Source organism: Aquarana catesbeiana, linkage group LG12 (assembly GCF_042186555.1).
Source record: "Aquarana catesbeiana isolate 2022-GZ linkage group LG12, ASM4218655v1, whole genome shotgun sequence".
In the NCBI taxonomy this organism is placed as follows: Eukaryota; Metazoa; Chordata; class Amphibia; order Anura; family Ranidae; genus Aquarana; species Aquarana catesbeiana.
This window is the reverse complement of record NC_133335.1, coordinates 109,175,770-109,203,081: the sequence shown is the minus strand read 5'-3', so window position 1 is coordinate 109,203,081 and position 27,312 is coordinate 109,175,770. Positions and strand designations below refer to the sequence as shown.

The window sequence follows — 27,312 nt, the reverse complement described above, 5'->3', positions numbered from 1 at the left end:
GGCAGAGTCACTGTTCGTAGATGGGGAATCTATCCATATATCTCAAACTTTCTGAAACTTTTTAGCACAGCCACAAGCTAAATAGATTGCTTTGTAAAATAGTATGGCTGAGCTGACTAGATACTTCCAAAAATTCAGTGAGGGGGCTGAGGAAGATTTCCATTTAAGGACAATTGCTTTACATGCATAAAAGAGTAGAAGATCCATGAGAGTCCTAGGGGCCTTACGAGGAGCTAGGGAGTCCACCAGACTCAACAGGCACACATCAGTCGTCAAGTGCACCTGAAAAGTAGTAACCGAGAGGAAGACAGAAATTACTTCTGTCCAGAATATTTGGATCAATGAACACCGCCAGAAAATATGAATGAAGTCTGCTGAGTCTGATGAAAACCTCCTCCAGCAGGCAGCAGGGATCAATGGATATGTTTAATGTAACCACACGGGAGTAAGGTCAATTCGGTGCAGAATCTTAAATTGGATCAGCCTATCTCTAGTAGACACTAGCTGAGAAAAGGAGTATTCCCATATTTCCTCCCAGTCTTCTTCATTCAGCTCAGAGAGGTCAGAGAGCCACTTAGATTTGAGGGGTCAAGTCCAACATGAATGGAGGGAAGTAACTCCTTGTAGATGGTGGATAGGGGCTTAGTCATGGACTCATCTCTAAGTAGGTTTTCCAGGGCCGAGGTATAGAGAGCAACTGTCTGTCCATCAAATTGTGTTTGTAAGGCATGTATGAGCTGGAGATACCTGAATAAATATGAGTTAGGCAGATCATAGGCTTGGTTTAAGCTGTCCGCAACTGTCCCTCTAAACAAATCTAGTCTAAGTATTCTATGCCCCTCAATGCCCATATTTATGGATCAGGAATGGACAGAAACCTCGACAATCCGGGGTTACACCAAGAGGGAGTATGTGGAGAAACATGCCCAGGAGGGTTAGGATAGGTAGCATAGACCGCTGGACCAAGCTTTCAACACAGTTTTCATAGAACTAGTCAATGATAGAAAAGAAGCGGGACCATGATACAATAGGTTTTGTAAGGCCTCATATGAGCCTAAACTGGAAGCCTCAAACACCACCGCAGCATTAGATTAATCTGCCTAATTAGCTATTTGTGAGCGTGCATTAAAAGGGAGGCCAGATAATATTTAAGGAGATCAGGGCAAGCCAAGCCCCCTTGATGCCAGGGTCCTTGGAGGACTAACAATTTAAACCTTGGCTGACCCGAGCCCCAGAGGAAAGAGACCAGGCAGGAATTGATAAGTCAAAATAATTTTTTGGGTATCCATTCAGATGAATGCCTGAAGACCTATAGAAATGCAAGTAGAAGCTTCATTTTAAATAAATGTATGGGTCCAATCAGAAAAAAAGGGAAATGCGACCAGGTCTTCAATTTAGATTTCATGTGCTGCACTAAAGGTGGTTATGTTAAAATTTCAATAACCAGAGGTTGAAGGAGTGATCACAATGCCAAGGTATTTGATCTCGATCGTCCACACCAATGAGTGATCATAAATTTGAGATTTATCCCAGTTTACTTTCAACCCTGAGTGTTCCGAGAACTGTGAACGACTTTAGAGGGCCTCCTTAAGAGAAGGGCCTGGACCATTAAGAAAAAGGATTAGATCATCCGCATACATAACTAGCTTCTCTTTTATGGTGCCCACTCGGATACCCGCTACTGCTTGTGTACATCTTACCGCAAAAAAGTGATGGGGACAGAGGGCAACCTTGCGTCGTACCCCTCTCCACAGCAAAAAAAGTAGATAAAGCCCCCCCCTCCAGTTTAATCTCGGCTGTCAGAGACCTGCACAATATTTCTATCCACCTACGGAATTCCACCTCAAAGTCAATAGCAAAGATGGCAAACTGCCCCCCCCCCCCTCCCCATAAAGAAAGAGTCAGTGTCATTTCAAAACAGGAAAATATTACTTAATACAAATTAAATGAAGTTTAATTTGATAGAATCAGAGTTCACTCACACATTTTAAATATATGTATTTTATTAGAGGTACTTAAAGTGCTTTGAAAAAACGCAGCTTAGCTTCCCCGCTGACAGGACAGAGCTCTGCCTTGTTTACATAGGCACAGGTCTGTCCTGTGTGTCTTTCCAATGATCGGTGGGTGCCGGTGGTCATCCATTGGCCAGCACCCACACAGCACAGCCAGGCCACCGGTTGTGCACGCGTGTGCCCCTTACCTGGGAGTGCTGGATTATGTACCTGGTACATGATCCAGTGCAGCAGAGTCACCGTACATGTGATACGGTCCGGAAGCTAATAATAATGACCACCAGCATCAGTCCCAGTTTCTGGAATTATATCCCCCAGCATCGGTGCCAGTTTAGAAAATGACAACTCTCAATATAAATGGCAATCTCCATAATAATAACCGCCAACATTTTTTTTTTTAATATACTATCAATGTGGGCGATCAGTGACTTATAGTTGGACTGTGATAGTGACACTGACACCTTGTTGGAACTGAATAACTGACATCACCAGTGACACTAATACAGTGATCAGTGCTAATAATATACACTGTCAATGTACTAATGACACTGGGAAGTGGGTATCAGGGGCAATCAAAGGGGTTAGTTGTGTGCCTAACTATGTATAATGTGTGTATAGCGTGCTGATTTTTAACACAGATTCATTTGTTTATTTTCCCTGCTTTGTAGGGAGAAGAAACAAAGCAATCATTCCCTCTGTATAGAGCCCTCTGTGGGCTGTGATTGGACACAGTTGATCAGCAGGCCCTGGCCATGAATCATTGGCTGAGACCTGCTGACAGATTCTCGCTGTGTACAATCACAGGAGAGTTGGGTGAGGGCAGGCTCCTGAAACAGGTAGCGATGTACGGGTACACTGCGGTTACTGTAGCTGCAGTCCCATCGCAGTATATATATGCAACCTCATGTACCTGATCCCACCAGGAAGCCGACACTGCACAGCGCTAATCATAGGCAGTGAGACATTTCCAGATCTGTGCAGCCGCGGATCGGGAAATATCTCACTGCCTGTGATTAGCGTTGCGCATTGTCAGCTTCCTGGCCGGATCAGGCACGTGGGGTTTTGAAAAAGCCCAAGCCCATCTAAAGTGGTTAATTACCAATTGTATCAGTAATATGCAGCATGAAGGGGGTTATTGTGTTGCCACTGGTCACTAATTCATTAGTGACAAGTGTCAGTTAACCCCTTTGTGCTGCATTAGTGACACAAGTATCAGTGCTATGCTGCAGCAAAAAGGGGTTAATGAACACTGATACTTGTGCCACTAATGCAGCACGAAGGGGTTAACTGACACTTATCACGAATGCATTAGTGACCAGTAGCAACACAATAACCCCCTTCATGCTGCATATTACTGATACCATTGGTATTTAACCACTTGACAACTGGGCACTTAAACCCCCTTCCTAACCAGACCAATTTTCAGCTTTCGGTGCTCTCCCAATTTGAATGACAATTACTCAGTCATGCAACACTGTACCCATATGAAATTTTTGTCCTTTTTTTCACACAAATAGAGCTTTCTTTTGGTGGTATTTAATCACTGTTGGGTTTTTTATTTTTTGCGCTATAAAAGAAAAAAGACTGAAAATTTGGTTAAAAAAATGAAATTTTCTTTGTTTCTGTTATAAAATTTAGCAAATTAGTAATTTTTCTTCATAAATTTTGGCCACAATTTATACTGCTATATATCTTTGGTAAAAAATAAGTACAAATTGGTGTATATTATTTGGTCTTTGTGAAAGTTATAGAGTCCACAAGCTATGGTACTGACGGCCTATCTAAATTCTTGAGACCCTAACATGCCAGAAAAGTACAAATACCCCCCAAATGACCCCTTTTTGGAAAGAAGACATTCCAAGGTATTTAGAAAGATGCATGGCAAGTTTTTCTAAGTTGTCATTTTTTCCCACAATTCTTTGCAAAATCAAGATTTTTTTTTTCTTTTTTTTTTCATAAAATTGTCATATTAGCAGGTTATTTCTCACACACAGCATGCATACCACAAATTACACCCCAAAACACATTCTGCTATTACACCCAAGTACGGCGATACCACATGTGTGAGACTTTTACACAGCGTGGCCATATTTTGAGGCCCAACATGCAGGGAGCACCTCCAGGCGTTTTGGAGCACCCAGGCCAATTCTGACATTTCTCTCCTACATGTAAAAATCATCATTTATTTGCTAGAAAATTACATAGAACTCCAAAACATTATGTATGTATATATTTTTTAGCAAAGACCCTAGAGAATACAATGGCGGTTGTTGCAACCTTTTATCTCGCACGGTATTTGCGCAGCAATTTTTTGAACGCTTTTTTTGTGCTTTAAAAAAAAAAATGTAAAGTTTGCCCAATGTTTTTGCAAAATGTGAAAGATGAAGTTACGCCGAGTAAATAGATACCTGACATGTCACCCTTCAAAATTGCACACGCTCCTGGAATGGCGCCAAACTTCACTACTTAAAAATCCCCATAGGCAACGCTTTAACATTTTTTACTGGTTACATGTTTTGAGTTACAAAGGAGGTCTAGGATTAAAATTATTGCTCTCGCTCTAACGTTCACGGCGATACCTCACATGTGTGGTTTGAACACCGTTTTCATATGTGGGCGGGACTTACGTATGCATTCGCTTCTGCATGCGAGCACACGGACATTAAAAAAATGTTTTTTTCTTTTTATTGTTCATTTTACTTTATTTATTTTAGTTTGACACTTTTTTCCAAAAAAAAAATGTTTTGATCACTTTTATTCCTATTACAAGGAATGTAAACATCCCTTGTAATAGGAATATGGCATGACAGGTCCTCTTTACAGTGAGATATGAGGTCAATAAGAACCCACATCTCACCTCTAGGCTGGGAAGCCTGAAATAATAAAAAAAAAAGATCCTGGCTTTGATCATAGCGGTGAGTCGGTAGTCGTCCCCTCTCGCCTCCCATAAGAACGATCAAGCAGTGGAACAGCCGCTATGATCATTATTATGGTGTAGGGAATCGCCGGCTAAAAAAGCTGATATCTGAATGATGCCTGTAGCTGCAGGCATCATTCAGATATCCCCACACAAAGTCAAGGACGTCATATGACGGCGGGCGGGAAGTGGTTAAAACACATTTTTTTTTTAACACAAAGTTGTCCATTTATGCAATATTTCTAACACATAACATGTACATACCAAAAATGACACCCCAAAATAGATTCTCCTACTTCTCCTGAGTACGGCGATACCACATGTGTGAGACTTCCACAGCCTGGCCACATACAGAGGCCGAGTACAGCTGAGTATGGCTGAGTATGGCTGAGCATGGCTGGGTATTGCAGGGTATCGCCGAGTATGACTGGGTATTGCAGAGTATGACTGGGTATGGCTGGATATTGCAGAGTATTGCGGAGTAGTGTAGGGTATTGCAGAGTATTGCAGGGTATTGCAGAGTATTGCAGAGTATTGCGCAGTGTTGCAGAGTATTGCGGGGTATTGCGGAGTAGTGCGAAGTAGTGCAGAGTAGTGCGGGGTGTTGTGTATTAGTGGAGAGTATTGCGGGGTATTGCAGAGTATTGCAGGGTATTGCGGGGTATTGCGGGGTATTGCAGAGTATTGCGGGGTGTTGCAGAGTATTGCGGGGTATTGCAGAGTGTTGCCGAGTAGTGTAGAGTATTGCGGGGTGTTGCAGAGTATTGCGGGGTATTGCAGAGTGTTGCGGAGTAGTGCAGAGTATTGCGGGGTATTGCAGAGTATTGCGGGGTATTGCAGGGTAGTGCGGGGTATTGCAGAGTATTGCGGGGTATTGCAGAGTATTGCAGAGTATTGTGGGGTATTGCAGGGTAGTGCGGGGTATTGTAGTGTATTGTAGTGTATTGCAGGGTAGTGCAGGGTATTGCAGGGCATTAGAGCATAGAGGGATGACTGAGCATGGATGGATGGATGGCTGCATGTGACTGTATTTGTCACTGAGCAGCGCTGTGGGCACTACACATGCAGCCCACAGCTCTGCAGCCATCCGATCCCTCCCCCTCTCCTCTCACACTGTACCGATCGGTACACAGGGGGGAGGGAGGAACCGGCTCATGACATGACGCCAGTTTGTTTACATGTGATCACTCCATCATTTGACGGAGCGATCACATGGTAAACGGCCGCGATCAGGATGTTCTCGGGTGCGTGCCCCAGGGGGCGCACAAGAGCAGTATTCTGGGAGGACGTCCATGGACGCCCTCCCAGGATAAGCCAACCGCGCTGTAACCATCTTTCGGCTATGGCCCGGTCGGCATGTGGATAATATCTCCTCTCCCCTCCCCCCCCCCCGAGTTAGCCGGTTCATCTGTACATGATGTTCATCTGCTTACTATTGATGCACTGACTGCCTGGTTGCCGTGGTTGGTTCCTCCTCTGGGTCGCACTCACTGCGGTGCCTGGCAGCTCTCTACGGTCCTCTCACTCTCTCTTCCCGCCTCCCAGTGACGTCACGCCGGGACTCGGAAGTGCCTGTCGGGCAGAGATCACTCCACAGATCCGCCTGACAGGGAACGGAAGACCGGGTCGGATGGGTCCTATTCTTGTGCCGGGTGCAGGAGTGCACTCGGCACATCCTTTTACGCAGCTGTGCGGGATTATAGTGCGGCCGGTTGGCGGTAACCACAGTATGCCCAAAACATTTTTAGCAGCACACTGCCAGCACTGCGCCCCCCTTTGCATGGTAATTTGTTCCGCCCAGGGCACCTCCCCTTCCGCCCCCCCCTTGTACCGGCCCTGGCCAGGCTACTGTATCGAATGCCTTCTCTAGATCAAGTGCCACCAGTACTCTAGAGGAGGAGTTGGCTGGGGGCAGTTGTAAGTGAGTGACGACCGTTCGCAAGTTGGTGTCAGTCGACTTCCCCAGCATGAAGCCAGTTTGGTCTATATTGATCTATATATTACAATGGAAGAACCGTCAGCAATCTGGTTGCTTGCATTTTTGTCAAGACTTTCAAATCGTAGTTCGGTAAGGAGGTTGGCCTGTAGGAGGCACATTGGGTTAGGTCTTTGCCGGGTTTGAAGATAAAAACATGTGCCTGGTACATAGTAGGGGCCAAGGACATCTGCTCTTTACAATTAAAGTACAATTTTAAGAGTCAGGTGCAATCAATGAAGCATACATACGATAGGACTCCCCAGGTAAACCATCAGGGCTAGGAAAGGAGCGGATGGCCGTCTCAACTTCCTCGACCGTAAAATCTTTATCCAGAGATTCAAAATCAGCTGTCAAGAGAGTGGGTAAATTAAGGGCACTGAGATGTTCCCAGAGAGCCGTGACTGACCCACCTGGGAGAGCTCTATTCAGATTACTATAATAGGAGCTAAACTCGTTTAAGACATCATTAGGATCTGAGGTCGTTCTTCTATCCGTGCAGCCGATTTTGGAGACTACAGTTTGGGATTTGAATTCGGCCATGAGATTAGCTAATAACTTGCCATTCTTATCCCCAGACTCAAAAATACGGCCAGCCAAAGATTTTAACTCTGAGTGGCCTTGGTAATATGTAAAGGCTCGTCTAGTGTCAGTGAGTTGGCAGAAATTAGTAAGAGTTGGGGAATCGGAGAAGGCAGCTGCTGCTTCGGTCTCGCTAGCTTCCAGCTGCCGGAAATGAGAGAATAATTTTTTCCTGACTGTTTTAATGGCAGACAAATATTCTCCACGTGTATGGGCCTTAAAGGCTTCCTACACCATGGGGATTGTGGCAGTACCATCATTAATGTTCATCATTAATGTTCTTCGGATCCTGTATCCACTTAGGCATTAAACACCAACAGTCGAGGTGTCTGGCATCTGATATATCTAACCTGAGTTCCAGGGGCACATGGTCAGAAAGACAAGACGGGAGATAAGATACCTCCTTCACTGCCATTAGTGCGCGGGCATTATCAAAAGCCAGATCAATCCTGGAACCAGATTTGTGTGTTGTAGAGAAACAGGAGTATGCCCTGGAGGGCTGATGTCTTCATCGCCAGATTTCAGTGAACTGGAATGCTCGAGCCCAATGGAGAAGGTCAGGAGTATTGGACCTATGTGGATTAGAGGAGTCGAGACACGGGTCCAATGTACAATTAAAGTCCCCGACAATATACATTCTGGAGAATTGCAACCTGGCTAACTTTTCATATATAAGGTATAATACCCGTTGGTTGAAGGGAGGAGGATCGTATATATTGACTAGGGCATACACCACTGCTTTCACCTCTAATAAGAGAATAATTTATCTTCCTTCTTGATCTGTTGTGGGTAGCTAAACTTTAACGTAAAAATGCATATAAAAGAGAACAAAACGGCCTTTAAAAAATATAAGCCTGAGGAATCATTGTCGGCCTTCCAGCACTAAAATGAATGCAACAAGAAGTGTCAGAGAGGGCAGCTAAAATATACAATGAAAAGTGGAGGGGGGGGTAAAAAACAAAAAAAAAAAAACATTTTTTTAAAATATATTAACAGTAAGAAAACAAAGTCAGAGCATATTGGCTCCATAAAGTATTATCAGGGGAAGTTGGTTACCACTGACAAGGAGAAGGCAACTGTACTAAATGCATTCTTCTCTTCAGTTTTTACAAAGGAAAAGGAGGGGTATAGTAAGCAAGACTGTATTTTTAGTAATATGTCGCAGAATGTACCCCTGTGGCTAACAGAAGCCAGTGTCAGAAATAAACTTGAAAACCTAACACAAACAAATCACCAGGACCAGATGGCTTACACCCGAGAGTCCTTAAAGAACATAGCCAGGTTATAGTCAGACTATTGTTCCTAATTTTTATGGACAGCTTAGGCTGGCCACACTCTATACAATTTTCTCTTGTACAATTTTCCTTTAGATTTACCAAAACCATATAATATGAGGTTCAGCCTGAACACTTTCAATTTGTATGCAGGCCCTTGCACCACATAGTTAAATTGTAAAAAAGTGTATAATGTGATCACTTTGAAGAATTGAGCTCTGTCATTTCAAAGCCATTGTTTCAAATTTTTAGGGACTCTTTAATGACTGGAATAGTACCACTAGATTGGCGTAAGACCAATGTGGTGTCTATATTTAAAAAGGGATCAAAGTCCTTACCAAGTAACTATAGACCTGTTTGTTTAACTTCTATAGTTGGGAAGATACTGGAGAGTTTAAAAAGACCACATAGATGAGTTCTTGCTAGAAAATGTTTTTCTTTAACCACCCATAGCAGATGACGGCCAGGCGGTGGTTCAGTTATCCTGACTGGGCGTCATATGACGTCCAGCAGGATAACATGCCGCCGCACTCCCGCGGGGGCGCGCATCGCAGCGATCGTTTGAGCGGTGTGTCAGTCTTACACACCGCTACACCGATCTTGGTAAAGAGCCTCCGGCGGAGGCTCTTTACCACGTGATCAGCCATGTCCAATCACAGCTGATCACGATGTCAATAGGAAGAGCCGTTGATCAGCTTTTCCTCACTCGTGTCTGACAGATGCGAGTAGAGGAGAGCCGATCGGTGGCTCTCCTGATGGGGGGGGTCTGCGCTGATTGTTTATTAGTGCAGCCCCCCCTCAGATCACCACACTGGACCACCAGGGATCGCCACTAGGACCACCAGGGAAGGCCAGGTATGTCCCCAATGGCCATCCACATGTGCCCAATGTGCCCAGTCAGTGCCCAATCTGTGCCAATTAGTGCCCACAAATGGGCACTGATTGGCACCAGTATATTGCAGTGATGCCCAGCAATGCCATCCTTAGGGGCATCAGTGCCAGCAATCAGTGTCATCAGTGCCACCCATCAGTGTCCATCGGTGCCACCTGTCAGTGCCCACCTATCAGTGCCCATCCGTGCCACCTATCAGTGCCACCCATAAGTACCCATCAATGCCACCTACAAGTGCCCATCAGTGCCGCCTATGAGTGCCCATCGGTGCCACCTATGAGTGCCCATCAGTGCCGCCTATCAGTGCCCATCAGTGCCGCCTATCAGTGCCCATCATCAGTGCCTGTCAGTGCCACCTCATCGGTGCCCATTAGTGCCGCCGTATCAGTGCCCGTCAGTGCATGCAGCCATATCAGTGCCCATCATTGAAGAAGAAAATGTACTTATATACAAAAAATTTTAACAGAAACAAAGAAAAACTTGTTTTTTTTTCTAAATTTTCGGTCTTTTTTTATTTGTTGCGCAAAAAATAAAAACCGCAGAGGTGATCAAATACCACCAAAAGAAAGCTCTATTTGTAGGAACAAAATGATAAAAAGATTGTTTGAGTACAGTGTTGTACCGTGCAATTGTCATTCAAATTGTGACAGCGCTGAAAGCTGAAAATTGGCCTGGGTGGGAAGGTGTCTAAGTGCCTGGTATTGAAGTGGTTAAACAACAGACAGCATGAATTAACGAAAGACAGAAGTTGTCAAACAAATCTGATTTTTTTTTATGAGGAGGTAAGTAAAACCTTGGACAGAGGGGTGGCTGTAGAAGTAGTATACTTGGAATTTGCAAAAGTGTTTCACACAGTTCCCCACACGTGACTAATGTGTAAGGTAAAGTCTACAGCAGGGATATGCAATTACCTCCAGATGTTGCAGAACTACAAGTCCCATGAGGCATAGCAAGACTCTGACAGCCACAAGCATGACACCCAGAGGCAGAGCATGATGGGACTTGTAGTTTTGCAGCAGCTGGAGGTCCGCTAATTGCATATCCCTGGTCTACAGGCTTGGAAAGATCAGTTTGTAAATGGAAAGAAAACTGGCTAAAATACCAAATTCAGAGAGTAGTGGTTAATGATTCTTACTCTGAATGGTCTAAGGTTATTAGTGGTGTATCCCAAGGTTCAGTGTTGGGACCCTTACTTTTTATTATATTTATAAATGATATAGGGTCTGGGATTAAAAGTACCATTTTAGTCTTTGCAGATGACACCAAGCTATGCAGTGGAATAACATCCTTACATAAAGTCTCCAATTTACAAGCTGACCTTAATGCACTGTTTAATTGAGCAACTATGTGGCAGATGAGGTTTAATGTTGATAAATGTAAAGTTATGCACTTGGGGGCTAGGAATATCCATGCATAATACATACAAGGGGGAATATAACGGGGAATCATTGGTGGAGAAGGATCTGGGTGTTTTGGTAGATCATAAACTAAGTAATAGCATGCAATGCCAAGCTGCGGTTTCCAAAGCGAGCAAAGTTCTTTTATGTATCAAAAGAGGTATAGATTCCAGGTAGAGAGATATAATTTTGCCCCTGTACAAATCATTAGTAGGACCTCATCTGGAATATGCAGTTCAGTTTTGGGCACCAGTTCACAAAAAAGATATTGGGGAACTGTAGAAAGTGCAGAAAAGGGTCAAACAAACTGATAAGAGGCATGGAGGAGCTCTGCTATGAGGAAATATTAGAGGAACTCTCTCTTGAGAAGAGGAGATATGGGGGGGATATGATCAACATTTGTAAATCACAAGTTAACTTGGTGTTAAGTTATTCACTTTAGTTCATCACTGAGGACAAGGGGGCACTCTTTAAAGATATTTAATCTCCAAATACAGAAAGGTTTCTTCACAGTAAGAACTGTGAAAATGTGGAATAGACTCCATCAAGAGCTGGCTCTGGCCAGCTCAGTAGATTGCTTTAAAAAAGGCCTGGATTCTTTCCTACATGTACATAATATAACTGGATAGTTACATTTATAGGTAAAGTTGATCCAGGTAATATCTGATATCCGGGATCAGGAAGGAATTGTTTCCCCTGCTGGAGCAAATTGGATCATGCTTTGCTTTGCTTTTTTCCTTTTATTGGTTAAACTAGATGGACTTTTGTAGATGTAGCACCCTGATGTTTAGGCAGGGTTGCTCCTAAATTTACCTGCCAGGTGTAGTTACCTTGGCTCATTGTTAGAGATCAATTGAGTTCACCCTAAGTCTGGAATTGCTGCACTTCTCTCTTCTGCCACTAGGTGGCCGGGTACCTGGCGACATTAGATAAGATAAGCGAAAAGCAAGGACAGATTAGCAATATATAGGGCATCTCAGCCAATGGGCAGGGGTTTTCCTAAATCCCTTGGCCTGCTAGGAGAACCTATATATTTGGGTGGAGTCAGGTGATCAGTGTTCTGTGCCACCTGGACGGCTGTCTGGGTGGACGCATGTTGTATTGCCCGGGCTGCAAGGCCGGAGTTTGGGTCTATCTCGGTCACATCTGGCTGCTATGTCTGAGGGCCTATCCAGAAGCAAGAGAGCAGCATAGGGTTGGGATTGCGGCTTGCAGTCCAACCACAAGTGATGGTTCTGCCGGCCGGAGAACCTGTCGTGGTCGGAGGTAGAGGGAAAGCTTTCGCCACTAAGGGACCATCCGCCTTATTACCGGGGACCACAGTGAGTAGCTGAAGCAAGTACCGGTGCAGTATTCTCACCAACAGGGGACGGGGAAGAATTGGGAAACTGTGACGCTTGCAGAGCAGCCTTGTGTGTCAAGCCAGGGACCGAGCAGGCCAGTGGGGTGAAGCTTGACAAGTATCTGGAGTGCCAAGCTAGGGACTCAGCAGAGAAGCGGAGGTGACACTTGAGGAAGATACTTAAGTGAAGATTGGAAGAGCTCAAGGGATTCGGTGGTAGTGAATCAGCAAGTCTAGTGAGAGAGACTGGGAGCTCAGTGGGTTGAGAACCTACAAGAAGTGATTGTAAAGAAAGTGAATGAGTTTGTTACAACTTGTGTTAGGAACTGTTTTAAGATTGTTGCCATAGGAGACAGCATTCCTACACATGCAGATGTGGTGTCTTGCTGGATGCCTTTCCCTGTATGGCTGTCTATCTGTAGAAGTCTCGGTGTCTGCCAATTAAAATTGCAACTACCTTAAGGGTATCCTGGCCCTAAATCCTCTCTTCCCAAAGTTCTGTTCAAGAGAAATAAAATCTCTTTGCATTCAAGAAGTGTCTGGCACCTACGAATCTACCTTACACTACACCCACTATGCCTCACAACCAGCTCTATATGGAAGGATGTCAGCAGCTCTTGGCTCTGGAGGTTCTCATTAGACTAAAGGAGGCCTGGGACCTTGCTACATTTGGCGCCCAACGTGGGGTAAAGGTGTTATCTTCGCAGCAGTTGCCCATAGCAACCGGCTACAGCTCCATTGGGATTTTGTCTGGCTCCGGTGGAAAGTGGCAAGTAACATCTGTACTTCTCATGGACTGTGTTATTGTGCATACTAACAACATGGAGAAGAACCAACAAGTCTCATTGCTCATGGAAGAAGATCAGCCTGGACTTTTGACACTTCCTGCCAGCACTGTGAGGGTTAAAACAGACTCCATTACAGTTTTGGCGTGCTGCAGCATGGAGAAGGTGGGTGTGAAAGTTTCCAGAGAACATCTGCACCAATCTGTTGGCAGGGGGAGGAGATCACACTCTGCAGAGGAGGATAAGGAAGTGCTGCCACATGTGCCTGGTTGTGGGTTGGAGAGAAAGATGGCACAGTTCGTGAGTTAGATGGCGGATTGGAAAAAGTACTCTCCAGGTGTTGGTTTCGGTCCGAGCGATGCAAAACCTGTCCTGACTGACACCTGAGTGCGGTATACACCGAAGGATAAGCTTGCCCTGTATACGGCTGGAGGCTATGAGGCTTTGGGACTTATCTGTGAGAAATGTTCCAGTATGACCACACATTTTGAGGCCTTGGATCGTCAGTGGACGTTGTGGAGAGCACTTGTTTGAAGTAATCATCCTAACTCAGCCTCCACGGATACTACTGGGATTGATATCAAGAGCCCACCTGCCATCACCAGAGTCGTGCAGGAAGCTGCTACCTCTGTATCACCGACTACCCCAGGACCCAGCACATCGGTCGCTCCTCGGGGCCGTGGTTGGGCCCAACTGCTCACCTTAATGTCTGAGCCGCCGGGAAAAAGAGTACCGGAGCAAGGTAAGCCTGCAAGGAGTGAAAGCAGCGTGCCTGTAGGGGAGGTGATGCCTGTGGCCATTAAGGGGGCTAACGCAGTTGTGCCAGTTAGGGCAAACGCCAAGTGTAATTATATCCCGGCTGAAGATTGTTCTACTATAACAGATTCAGACATTCCATCTGATGGACTATCGGAACTGTTTTCGGATACTTTATCTTGTACTGGGGAAGTGGAGTGAAAGCGATGAGGAGCCAATAAGTGATGTGCAGGAGGATGAAGTTCCCTCTACTACTACCGCTAATGGGGAAATTAAACTGTCAGCCAATGCCGCTCTGCTGATCAGCATTACCAGGTCTTTTGAGGAGGATTGCTAGGCTCGATGGGTCCCTAAAGTTCGCCCTACAAGCCAATGTCTGTAAACGCCTAATTATATGCCAGATGTTGCTGGGTGCTCGGTTCAGCATGCTCCAGACGCACGGGTCCTACCCAGGTATGGAGACCACAAGACTCTGCCTCGGCTGTCCAAGGTACAGCGGATCATTATAAAGAAAGTGGCTGAGGAGTATGGGTACCAGTATTCTTATATACCAGCCCACCTGGAAGAGGAAATCTTAGATAAAGTAACCCAGTGGGTGGATGAAGCTGTGTGCAGTTTCCTCCAGATCCCTCTCCAAATAGACGACAACAGTAACCCTTTTATATTTTCTTATCGCTGTATATATTAGATAGATTGTTAGGAAGTAAGGTCATTGCTTAGGTCTGTCTTTAAATATTTGAGTGGTACATCACTTTTAAAACTGTACATAATTTTTGATATTTCTCTGTCATATATGACCTATCCTTTTCTCATGTGTCTAATATTTATGTTTGATTCATGTGGTACGCCACATGTACTGTTGTCATTGTTATTTTTTTCCTTGTTTCCCCACCCATCCCAGTTTTTGCCAGGACACTTGCTCTCAGGCTTGAGAGCTCAAATTATTTTACTGCAAACTCAGTGACATAGTTTTGTAGGCAAGGGGAGGATGTAGCACCCTGATGTTTAGGCAGGGTTGCTCCTAAATTTACCTGCCAGGTGTAGTTACCTTGGCTCATTATTAGGGATCATTTGTGTTCACCCTAAGTCTAGAATTGCTGCACTTCTCTCTTCTGCCACTAGGACAGATTAGGAATACGTGGGGCATCTCAGCCAATGGGCAGGGGTTTTCTTAAATCTCTTAGCCTGCTGGGAGAACTTATATATTTGGGTGGACTCCGGTGATCAGTGTTCTGCGCCACCTGGGTGACTGTCTGAGAAGCGGGGGTGATGCTTGAGGAAGATACTTAAGTGAAGATTGGAAGAGCTCAAGGGATTCGGTGGTAGTGAATCAGCAAGTCTAGTTACAGAGACTGGAAGCTCAGTGGGTTGAGAACCTACAAGAAGTGATTGTAAAGAAAGTGAAGGAGTTCATTACAACATGTGTTAGGAACTGTTCTAAGACCTTTGCCATAGGAGACAGCATTCCTACACATGCAGATGTGATGTCTTGCTGGATGCCTTTCCCTGCATGACTGTCTACCTGTAGAAGTCTCTGAGTCTGCCAATAAACATTGCAACTCCCTTAAGGGTGTCCTGGCCCTAAACTCTCTCCCCCAAAGTTCTGTTCAAGAGAAATCAAATCTCTTTGCATTCAAGAAGTGTCTGGTACCTTAAAATTTCCCTTACACTACACCCACTATGCCTCACAACCCACTCTATATGAAAGGATATCAGCAGCTCTTGGCTCTGGGGGTTCTCATAAGTCTAAAGGAGGCCTGGGACCTTGCTACATAACTCTAACTACTTGGTCTGCAGCCACCTCTAGATGCTGCATAAGAGCACTTTAGATCTAGATCGAATTTTTGGTCTATCACAGGGGTCTCCAAACTTTCTAAACAAAGGGCAAGTTTATTGTCCTTCAGACTTTAGGGGGCCGAATTGTGGACAGCGGGAGTGGAAATTTTCTTGCCATCAGTGGGAGTAAACCTCACATTTGGTACTAGTGGGAGGAATAGTGTCCCATTGTTGGTGTCAGTGGGAGAAATGGTGCCCCATTGTTGATGTCAGTTGGCAGAAAGTGTCTTGTCCCAGTGGGAGGAAAAGTGCCTCAAGGGCCAGATAAAGGAAAACATCTGGCCCCCTGGACCGCAGTTTGGAGACCACTGGTCTAGCGTGTCCTTGAACATAACCGCAAGATGATGTGTCTTGCCAGTCGCAATAATGATGCATTCCCCGTCAGAGTTGACAACAGAAGATTGGTCTTTTTTTCTGGCCCCTGCCAGAATACTGGATTAACTCCTAGTCCCCTAAAGAAGGGTAATAAAACTGAATATCTCTTAAGATTTGGGAAGTACTTTATAACGTTGTGGAGAGTTTCCTCCACTTCACTCCAGACAATTACCTCCTTAACCTCCCTGGCGGTAATCCAGAGTGTGGCTCTGGGTTATTTTTCAGCACCAAAAGCAGTAACCCTGAGCCACACTCGGGATTATACCATGGTAACCCTGTACTGTTACTTACCTTGTCTCTTCAATCCCCCCGATATTCTCCCGCTGTGTCCTTTGGCCGTGTCCTCTGGCCGATGCATCCATCTTCTGGGTTCCCTTCCCTGTGAGCACCTCTACGCAGGGGGGTGGAGATGGCAGGCAATTCAAAAAAGTTCAAAACATAACAAACGCACAATGCATTGTAATCTAGATAACATTACTGTATCAAACCATTTCGCCTCAGTTTTGTCCCTAGTGCTTTGTCCAGTGCCCTGCCTGCACTTTTACTGTTCTTTCTGCCTGGAAACTTGAGAAAGTCCATGGCATCCAATAAGCATCCCTTTAGGTCAAAAGTGGTTTTAGACCAGCTAGAAAACAGAGATAGTGAATTAGACTTGCAGAATTGAGCAATAGTGATTCATGGGGAAATTCATCATCAGACACTGAAAGTGACGACAGCGATGATTCTGCGACTGAGCTCAGTGATGTGCGAACTTGGTGCTCTATTGACTGTGGTACAGCTCAGGCAGCGCCCCCAAGATTACCATTTACTGGAGCATCTGGTATGAAAGTAGACGTTGAATTTGACAACCCCTTGGCATACTTACAATTATTTCTGACCGATGAGGTTTTTGAAAAAATAGTTACTGAGACGAACCGGTACAAAGAGCAACAATTAGCTACTACACATCGGAAGTTTCCAAGAAGCAAGAAGTGGGAACCAGTGACCAAAGATGACATTTGGAAATTTCTGGGCCTAATAATACTTCTGGGAGTGGTGGGGAAACCCCTGCAGAAGTGGTATTGGACAACTAATAAATTACTTGCCACTCCATTCTTTGGCACGGTCATGTCAGAGTACAGATTTTCCTTGATCATAAAAATATTTACACTTCGAAAACAACAAAGAATTTGATGAAACTACTCATCCTGCACAAAAACTAAAGAAAATTTGGGAAGTATCTGAAATGATTCTAAAGAATTTCCAATGGAGCTATGTGTCAGAAAGAGATATCAACATAGATAAAAGTCTAATGGCCTACAAGTTAAGGCTCAGCTGGGTGCAATACATTGCATCAAAGGGAGCACGATTTGGCGTAAAATCCTACATGCTATGCGAATCGTCAACTAGCTACATTTGGAATATAGTCATATACACTGGAAAAGAAACAAAATTCAATCCAAAATACAGCAACTATGGAATGACAACATCTGCCGTTCTTTCACTCATTGAGCCATTGCTAAATTAGGGCTACTGTGTAACAACTGACAACTTTTATATGTCTCCTGAACTTTATGAGTTTCTTCTACAAAACAGATGCCTATGGAAGCATTAGGGCTAACCGGCACAACATCTTCCCGCTTGGGTGTGAGATGGCCATACCACAATCTGCCCCTACTAACAGGCACTGTCAGTTCAGCTGAAACCTGCTCTCTACATGCTGTTGGGACCCCTGAGTGTTACCAGTTGGGCTGTCTTCCCACTAAGTTTATTGTGATTTTTACTTTGCATTACTTCAATACAAGTTCTTTACAATACAAGTTATTTTCCTTTTGTTGACTGAGGAGTAGAGGATTAATGTATTGACTTATTTTCCATTTCTTTATTCAAAGCTGCTACTGACATCAATTTCTTTGTCTGTTGCTGCTTCCTCCAAGCAGGCTTGACATACTAGCTTGTCAGGCAATGACTTTCCACCACAAACGCAGAAACTATTAGAGCTGGTAACCTGTGATGTTTTGTACACGGGAAGCAATGATAATCAGAGTCGAGATGATGACCTTGATCAACATTGCCTGGGATGTCTGTGCCTACACGGCGCCTCGTTTTGGCCTTTAGAGGGCTCCCTGCGTCACTACTTGCCTAATCCCTTTACCTTACAGGCAATGGGTGGTTTGACTGGGCAGCTTTCTCTATAGAGACAGGGTAAAACAACAGACTGAAATAAAACACAGCATAATACCATGATCCTAGAGCAAGCATAGAAAATGAACCCGAGATAGAAAGAGTCCAGGTGAATGCCATTAAGAAGGAAAACATACCTGCAGACAATGACTACATAAGCATCCTGCATGCACGAGCAGAGAACACCACCATGTGTTGCACAAATAATGCCTAAAAAACATTTAAAACTGGCACCCCTGGTCATCAGTGATGATATCAGCGCCTGAGCATGCTCAGATCGCAGTCTTAGTCCCTGACACCATTTTGGAAAAGGGCAAGCCACAAAAAACTGCCCACTGTGGCCGCATCAATTTCTTTCATCCATGCTCAGAGTGTATTTGCACTGCTGCAGCCATCTAGGAAAGGGCAAATGCCCACAACACAAACAAGTGCATGAAACAAACAGCGACAAACAGAAACAATAAGATAAAAGTAAGGGGCAAATGCTGCCATTTACTCCAAAGCTTGTTTAAAGCTTTGACAGATCATGCCTCCCAGACCACCAGGATGGAGCTCCAAAAATATAGCTCATTTAGAGGCTGTACAGGAAAGACTTCCACCCAGGAGAGGCTAAACCATACCCCCACCCACCAGAATGGGGCAAGTGAAATTTAACTCAGATTACCAAAAAATGTGGTTAATCACAGTTCAGTAATGATTTAGCAAGGGGGAGGATTACTTTTTCACATAGGGCCAGGCAGTATTTGGCAGCTTTTTTCCCTTAGTAAACTAAATCATCATTTAAAAACTGCATTTTGTATTTACTTGAGTTATCTTTGTGTAATGTTAAAATAAGTTTGATGATCTAAATCATTTAAGTGTGAGAAATAAAATTAAAAAAAGAAATCAGGAAGGGGCAAATACTTTTTCACAGCACTGTGCCCTCTAGGAATGCACCATGCTTTCCCTTTACCACGTTGGTTAATTTTTCTCTTTCATTATCTGTTATGGCAGGAACCTTACAATTAAATTATCAACTGAGGAGCAAAAGTCCAAATATCTTTCAGCTAAGCAAGAGAAACCTGACAGATGGCAGACCACACAGGGTTAATGTCACAAGGGATTACCGTACACTTTACATTCAGGTAATACTATGTATTGGAAATGGATTGCTGAACATCTTTTTTTTTTAAGATATATTTTTACTGGCTTTCATAGAAAGATTATATAGAAAAAAATGAAAAAACAAACACAAATCGTCTTCCATGTCTTGTTAACTTAGCGCAGCAATGAAAAAATTACAAGTGCAATGGGTACAACAGTTCAAGTAAGAAACAAGTCCACAGTGTTGGTCAGAAATATACAAATTCTAATATCCTAGAAAGGTTAGTATAAGTGGACTGGAAATCCTTTTGTACCATAGTTTATTAAACTTCGTTTTTTTCCTAAGTTCAAAGGTTAGCTTATACAGGGGGAGACTAGGGTTGCCACCTCATCCCTTTAAATCCGAACACATATGAATTACACAGGTTCTGAGGCTAATTTAATGCAGATAAGGCACCAAGTGAGTTTAATTACCACCTTAATCAGCCACAGAACCTGTGTAATGCATATGTGTTCGGTTTTAAAGGGATAAGGTGGCAACCCTAGGGGAGACTATCATTAATCAGTTTTAGCCAGGTGTTAAAGTGATTGTAAAGGTTAGTTTTTTTTGCTATTCCCTTTTTTATTAAAATAACAAACTTGTTATACTTACCTGCTCTTTGGTCCCCCCCCCCCCCACCATTGAGTGCAAAGGGCTTGCTGTGGGGCCACTCGTGCATGCTCACTCCTGAGCCCTGCTCTGTGTCCTTAAGACACACAGAGCAGGGCCCAGCCCCACCCCCTGCTCCCTCTTTACTGGATCTGATTGACAGCTGCGAGTGCCAATGGCTCTGAGCCAATGTGGAGTGAGAGAGTGATTGAAATCGGGCACAGGTATGTATTTAGGGGGAGCTGCGAGAGAAGCTGCGTGCAGATGGTAAAAAACCTTCTGCCTTTACAACCACTTTAATGCCGCGTACACACGATCGGAATTTTCGTCGGAAAAGCCTCGGATGGTTTTTCTGGCGGAATTCCGCTCAAGCTTGTCTTGGATACACACGGTCACACCAATTTCCGATCGTCAAGAACGCGGTGACGTACAACACATACGACGGCACTATAAAAGGGAAGTACCCAATGCACCACCCTTTGGGCTCCTTCTGCTAATCTCGTGTTTATCTCATGATAGTAGAAGTTTGGTGAGAGACGATTCGCGCTTTTCAGCCTCATGCTTTTCAGATCGTTACTGCTCTTCAGTTTGTGCTTGTCAGTTTGTATCTGTTTTTCAGTGCGTTCTTGTCTGCTCGTTTCTGATTTTCAGCTCGCTCTTCACAGGCTTTTCTGTTCTTCAGTGCGTTCTGTTAGTTCGTTCTGACCAGCCGACCGTTTTGAAGCCATGTTGCGGTTACGTACTTGTCGTAGAGTTCGTGCTGTGCGGGGGCTTGGTGTTGGGGTTCTTACTTTGACCCAAGCCCAGTCCATGAACAGGGCAGGGAGGAATTCATGGACGAAGAATTGGTTACTCCAGCATGACCAATTCTCTCATATGCCTTTGCTGCCTGAGATCCAAGAGAGTAAGCCTGATGGTTTCAGGAATTTTCTCCAGATGACGGACCCCGTTTTTCACCGTCTGTTGGCTTTGCTGTCCCCTTATATTATGAAACAGGACACCTGCATGCAGCAAGCCATCACTCCCGAGCAGAGGCTCGTCGCCACCTTGCGGTACTTGGCGACAGGGAGAAGTCTACAGGACCTCAAGTTCTCTACAGCCACCTCCCCCCAGGCTCTGGGGATCATTATTCCAGAGACCTGTTCTGCCATCATTCAGGTCCTGCAGAAGGACTATATTAGGGTAAGTTTTCTCCTTTAACATCACATTCTATGTATTTAATGTATGCTAATGTTTTGTATTTCTTTCATCAATCCCTAATTACCATGATTGTAATATGCTGTGAATGTCCTCTATGTGCCCATGCATGCTGTAAGCTTTTAATGCTCCTTCTTTGGCCTACATGCATATTTGCCTTCACTAACCTCCCCAGCATGCTATCCTGGGCCCATATACATCTAGCCTAGTCACTTAACAATGTATTTTGTCAGCTCCATTGTAGTGCTTTACCCTAAACACCCCATAAAATGTGTCCAAATGTTATTGTTGTCCTTAAATTCAGGCAGAGTGCCAGGGGCTTTTTTTTTGGGTCCCAAACTCATTTATAACCCCCCCTAAAAATTTTCCAATGGGCCATCAGAGGGGGTGAGGAATCTGATAAGTGGACCTTATATTTTTGTCTTTAAATATTCCTTAAAATAAATATTATACTGATGTTGGCCAAGAATGTTTGTGTCTAATCTGCTTGCAATGTTACAGTAGGTGACCGCGATATTGTGTCAATCTCACCGCACTTCTCGGCGAGATTTGACACCTACGAGCCCCGTCGCAGGGGCCAGCGCCGAGATGGCTCACTCATCGGGAAAGGAAAACTTTGTTTTCCTTCCGCGATGAGTGACAGGCAGCGCTGACAGCTGTCTGGTATGAATCCTGAGGCGGGAACACCGCGCCAAATTTTCAATGAAAAAACCGGCGTGGGTTCCCCCCTCGGAGGCATACCAGGCCCTTAGGTCTGGCATGGATTGTAAGGGGAACCCCCTATGCCGAAAAATCGGCGTGGGGGTCCCCCCCAAATCCATACCAGACCCTTATCCGAGCATGCAGCCCGGCCGGCCAGGAAAGGGGGTGGGGACGAGCGAGCGGCCCCCCCCCTCCTGAGCCGTACCAGGCCGCATGCCCTCAACATGGGGGGGTGGGTGCCTTGGGGGAGGGGGGCGCCCTGCGGCCCCCCCACCCCAAAGCACCTTGTCCCCATGTTGATGAGGACAAGGGCCTCTTCCCGACAACCCTGGCCGTTGGTTGTCGGGGTCTGCGGGCGGGGGGCTTATCGGAATCCGGGAGCCCCCCTTAATAAGGGGGCCCCCAGATCCCGGCCCCCCACCCTGTGTGAATGAGTTTGGGGTACATGGTACCCCTACCCATTCACCTAGGGAAAAGTGTCAATGTAAAAAAAAACACACTACACAGGTTTTAAGAATAATTTATTAGTCAGCTCCGGGGGTCTTCTTCCGACTTCGGGGGGTCCCCTTCCGACTTCTCCCGGTGTTCGGCCTCTTCTCCCGGTGTTCGGCCTCTTCTCCCGGGCCCCACCGCTATCTTCTTCCAGCTCTATTGCCAGCGAGGGGCCCGGTCTGCTGCCGCTGTCTTGTCGCCGCTGTCTCGCCGCCGCTGTCTCGCCGCCGCTGTCTTGCCGCTTCTTCTCTTCTTTTCTTCTTCCCCAATGTTGACACGACGCTCTCTCCGACTCGAATGCTGTGTGCGAGCTGCGGAGCCATTTATATAGGCGGTAACCCCGCCCCCTTACGACGTCATGGTCCCAGCATGCGCAGGGACTCTGGGGTCACGCCCCCTTATGACGCCAGAGTCCCTGCGCATGCTGGGACCATGACGTCGTAAGGGGGCGGGGTTACCGCCTATATAAATGGCTCCGCAGCTCGCACACAGCATTCGAGTCGGAGAGAGCGTCGTGTCAACATCGGGGAAGAAGAAAAGAAGAGAAGAAGCGGCGAGACAGCGGCGGCGAGACAGCGGCGGCGAGACAGCGGCAGCAGACCGGGCCCCTCGCTGGCAATAGAGCTGGAAGAAGATAGCGGTGGGGCCCGGGAGAAGAGGCCGAACACCGGGAGAAGAGGCCGAACACCGGGAGAAGTCGGAAGGGGACCCCCCGAAGTCGGAAGAAGACCCCCGGAGCTGACTAATAAATTATTCTTAAAACCTGTGTAGTGTGTTTTTTTTTACATTGACACTTTTCCCTAGGTGAATGGGTAGGGGTACCATGTACCCCAAACTCATTCACACAGGGTGGGGGGCCGGGATCTGGGGGCCCCCTTATTAAGGGGGGCTCCCGGATTCCGATAAGCCCCCCGCCCGCAGACCCCGACAACCAACGGCCAGGGTTGTCGGGAAGAGGCCCTTGTCCTCATCAACATGGGGACAAGGTGCTTTGGGGTGGGGGGGCCGCAGGGCGCCCCCCTCCCCCAAGGCACCCACCCCCCCATGTTGAGGGCATGCGGCCTGGTACGGCTCAGGAGGGGGGGGGCCGCTCGCTCGTCCCCACCCCCTTTCCTGGCCGGCCGGGCTGCATGCTCGGATAAGGGTCTGGTATGGATTTGGGGGGGACCCCCACGCCGATTTTTCGGCATAGGGGGTTCCCCTTACAATCCATGCCAGACCTAAGGGCCTGGTATGCCTCCGAGGGGGGAACCCACGCCGGTTTTTTCATTGAAAATTTGGCGCGGTGTTCCCGCCTCAGGATTCATACCAGACAGCTGTCAGCGCTGCCTGTCACTCATCGCGGAAGGAAAACAAAGTTTTCCTTTCCCGATGAGCGAGCCAGCGCGACATTCACAGTACCCTGTCGCCGAGAACCAGCGCGATGGTATCGCGCTGGAAACACAATCTCGCGGTCAGGTACTGTACGTGCAAAAGTACTAATATTTTTTTTCTTTTTTGACTCCACAGTTTCCTTAAGGAATGGCAGACTGTGGCTTCCCAGTTTGCCCAGCGTAGGGACTTTCCCAACTGCGGAGGGGCAATCAATGGGAAACATGTCCACATCGTCCCACCACCCCATTCGGGGTCATACTATTTTAATTGCAAGGGTTTCAATAGTATCGTGTTGATGGCGGTGGTGTCGGCGACATATGAATTTTTATATGTGGATGTGGAGAAGAATGGCCGGATGGTGGAGTCTTTGCCCAGACCGAGTTCTACTGATGTCTCCAGAGTGGTGGCTTGGGATTTCCACGTGCAGAAGAGAACGTTGAAGGGCTCCCATTTGTTTTTTTCGCTGATGAAGCATTTGATCTGGGTGATAACCTGATGAAGCCATTCACCCCAGATAAGAAGGTTTTTAATCACTGGCTGGCCAGAGTCAGAAGAGTAGTGGAGAATGCCTTTGGGTTAATGGCCAGCCGGTTCCGCCTACTTCTTACCACAATTAATATAGCGGAGTACAAACTGAACCACATAGTTCTAGCATGCTGCATACTTCACAACTTTTTAAAGAGAAATGCTCCTAATTATTTTGCCTCAGTTGGGCCTGAGGCTGGACATTCTGAAAATACACTGATGGCCCTGGAAGCTGGCCGTCCTGGGTTGCCCCCCCAAAGCACCCGTGAAATGCGGCAAAAATATGTTGATTATTTTACGGGTAGGGGGGCCATTGCTATGCCAGCAAATTTGTAAATATTTTCTATTTGAAAAAAAAGTTTTATCTGATAAAATCTTGACTTTGATTTACTGCTTGTGTTTCTTTTAGCTGTCTCCTAGGTTCTCCTAGTGCACTTGTAGTGCCAAGTGGTTTTTCCATTATTAAATAAACCCCATTGTCACTGTAAACACCAACTTAATACAAAAACTGGTATTGAGCATTGAAAGAAGAAGCCACACATTGTTGAGTAAAAAACCTTTTACTCCGTGCACATTCACATGTGTGTTGTAAAACATTTTTGGGTAAAAAAACAACATCTTGGTTTTATAAAGTTTTACCTTGAAAATATTTTTTTAGTACATAAACAAGCATGTTTTAAAACATAACATACATAACTCAGGAACTTACAAAGTTCAACATTGTAAAACTGAAGGCAATATGAGACATTATAGTGTCACAAATGTGTTGATATTGCCTTCATCAGATGGAGTGATGTCACCCCTGTAAAAGCCGAATTTTGAAGATGCACACAAATTGGGAGTCAAACTGGGGATTTCCCTCCTGATCCCATGCCTAATGTCAACATGTGCTATCTCCCATCATGGGGGATCAATGGACGTGTTTTGGGGGTGCAACCACTTCCTCTCACCTACTTGAGTTGCGAGGAAGGGGTTGCACCCACAAAACGCGTACATTGATATCTTCAAAATTTGGCTTTTAAAATGCAACCAAAATTTGTCAAAATTGATCCAAAAAAATCTAAAATGGTGGCATTTTGTTGTTATTTAGATTCTCCCTAATACATCAATCATGTTGTTCAGTTTTTGTTCAGCCTCATTGGTTTTTTGCTTTATGATGTCTAAATCCCGACTACACACCATTATCTCCTGGATTAGTATTTGTGCACTTGCACTGGTGAAATGAGGAGCTTGTTCTTCCACAACATGCACATCACCTAAAAGAAAAAATACACACCATGTATTATAAATATGCAGGCATACCTCTATTGCCTGAATCTGTGGTGTCAGACACTGACCTGTTGTGGTGACAATTTCAACCACTTCTTCCACCTCTCCTTCCTCCACATCCTGAGGTTGTGGTGTCCTCTGTTCCCCTTCTTTAGGAGGTGGGGGGTTCCTGGTGTCCTCAGATGTCCCGAGTCTTTTCTCCCCTATGAGAATGAAACAAAAGGTATACTTAGCACACCGATATTTGAGGCCAGAAATAGGAATATGAAACATTGCTTGGAAGTGGGGTGCATGTGTCTGTTTTGGCAGAGTTCCAAGCTGAAGACATGCTTTTTTCCCCTTACCAAAGCTGGAATACTTACCTTTTTAGGACAAGTTTCACACATGGAGACACCCCAAGTATCCACTGGAGTACCTGTGTGGGACACCCTAAAATGTTTGTTCTGGTGTCCCACACTAGTGCTCCTGAGTCCAGATGTGTAAACAGCTGCTGAGTGTCCTCTCCTTACATTACACTGAATCAAGTTTGCAATTCATTCTAGTTTCAAACACATCTAGACAACAATGTCCTAAACTTCTTTTAATACAAATTAGCATGACCAAATGTAGTTAACCCTGTATGTGCCAAAAAAATTGTATTTAGTTGGCAAATGAACAATGTTTACTGCGACCGATTACTGTGCCCACGAACATGAAAGTAACCATTTAAAATTGTACAACAGTAAAGAAAAGCACATGGGAGCAGCATGCAAGTAATAATAATAATAATAGGAACACAGGACAACTACTTACTTTTTAGAAGCACTTTCTTGATCCTTCTGTACTGATCCCGCTCCCTCAATTTCAGGTCTGACCAGCGTTTCCTCAATTGCTCCTTGAATCGTCGTACCCCAAAATTCCTGTGCAGACTTCTCACTACTTATGACATGATCTTGGCCTTTCTTACATTTGGGTTTAGGTAAGGTCCATGCTTCCCATCATAGTCGGCCCTCTTCAAGATGTCCACCATCTCTACAAAGGCCATATTTGAGGCCTTAAATCTCCTGTGGGATTGGGGCGTTTCTGGCTTTGGGCTTTCCTCCTCGTTACTGCTATTACGCACCTGCTGTGTCTCCCCCATGTTCCTCTCCCACTGCGACGAAAGAGAAGGTGCGGGGAGTAATCTAGAAAAAACGTCAGGGGCGGGCGATGCGGGCGGAGTTTCACGCATGTGCAGTGTATATGAAGCTAACACACGTGTGTCATACGTACGATCTGTGTGCAGAGGAAGAAGGACCGGAAGTGACAAAGGTAACATTTTAACTTGGGACATCAGTGGCCTGTACTGATTCGAGATTGAGCCCTATATTGGGATAAGATTAGGAGAGTTTAGCCTGAGATTAGTGTTTTTGTCTTGTGCTTTGTCTTGCAGCAAATATGAAACAATTCAAAGACCCTGAATTCATGGGCCGGTTCATAGACAGATACAGAGATATGAGAAATTTGTGGGAGGTTAAAAACCCCTTATTTCGAAATAAACCAGCTAGGAAGGCATCGCTGGAGAAACTTCTGCAATTTGTGAAGACACAGTTCCCAGATGCAGACATCAAGTTTGTGGATAAGAAAAATGGTAGCTTAAGAAGCACGTATAGGAAGGAGCTTAATAGGGTCCAGACTTCCATGAAATTGGGAGCAGCAGCAAAGAATGTGTATGTACCCAGTCTGTGGTACTACAA

General features: G+C 45.4%; 1 protein-coding gene across 2 annotated transcripts in view; it reads left to right on the top strand.

Annotated features, from left to right (window-relative positions):
* CNTNAP1 (contactin associated protein 1) overlaps positions 1–27,312 on the top strand; it is a 668,106-nt gene that overhangs the window by 514,456 nt on the left and 126,338 nt on the right. For both annotated transcript variants that reach the window (XM_073608280.1, XM_073608279.1), the window contains one exon: positions 19,300–19,430. In XM_073608280.1, the coding sequence (XP_073464381.1) occupies positions 19,300–19,430 (131 nt within the window). The remainder of the gene's footprint in view (positions 1–19,299; positions 19,431–27,312) is intronic.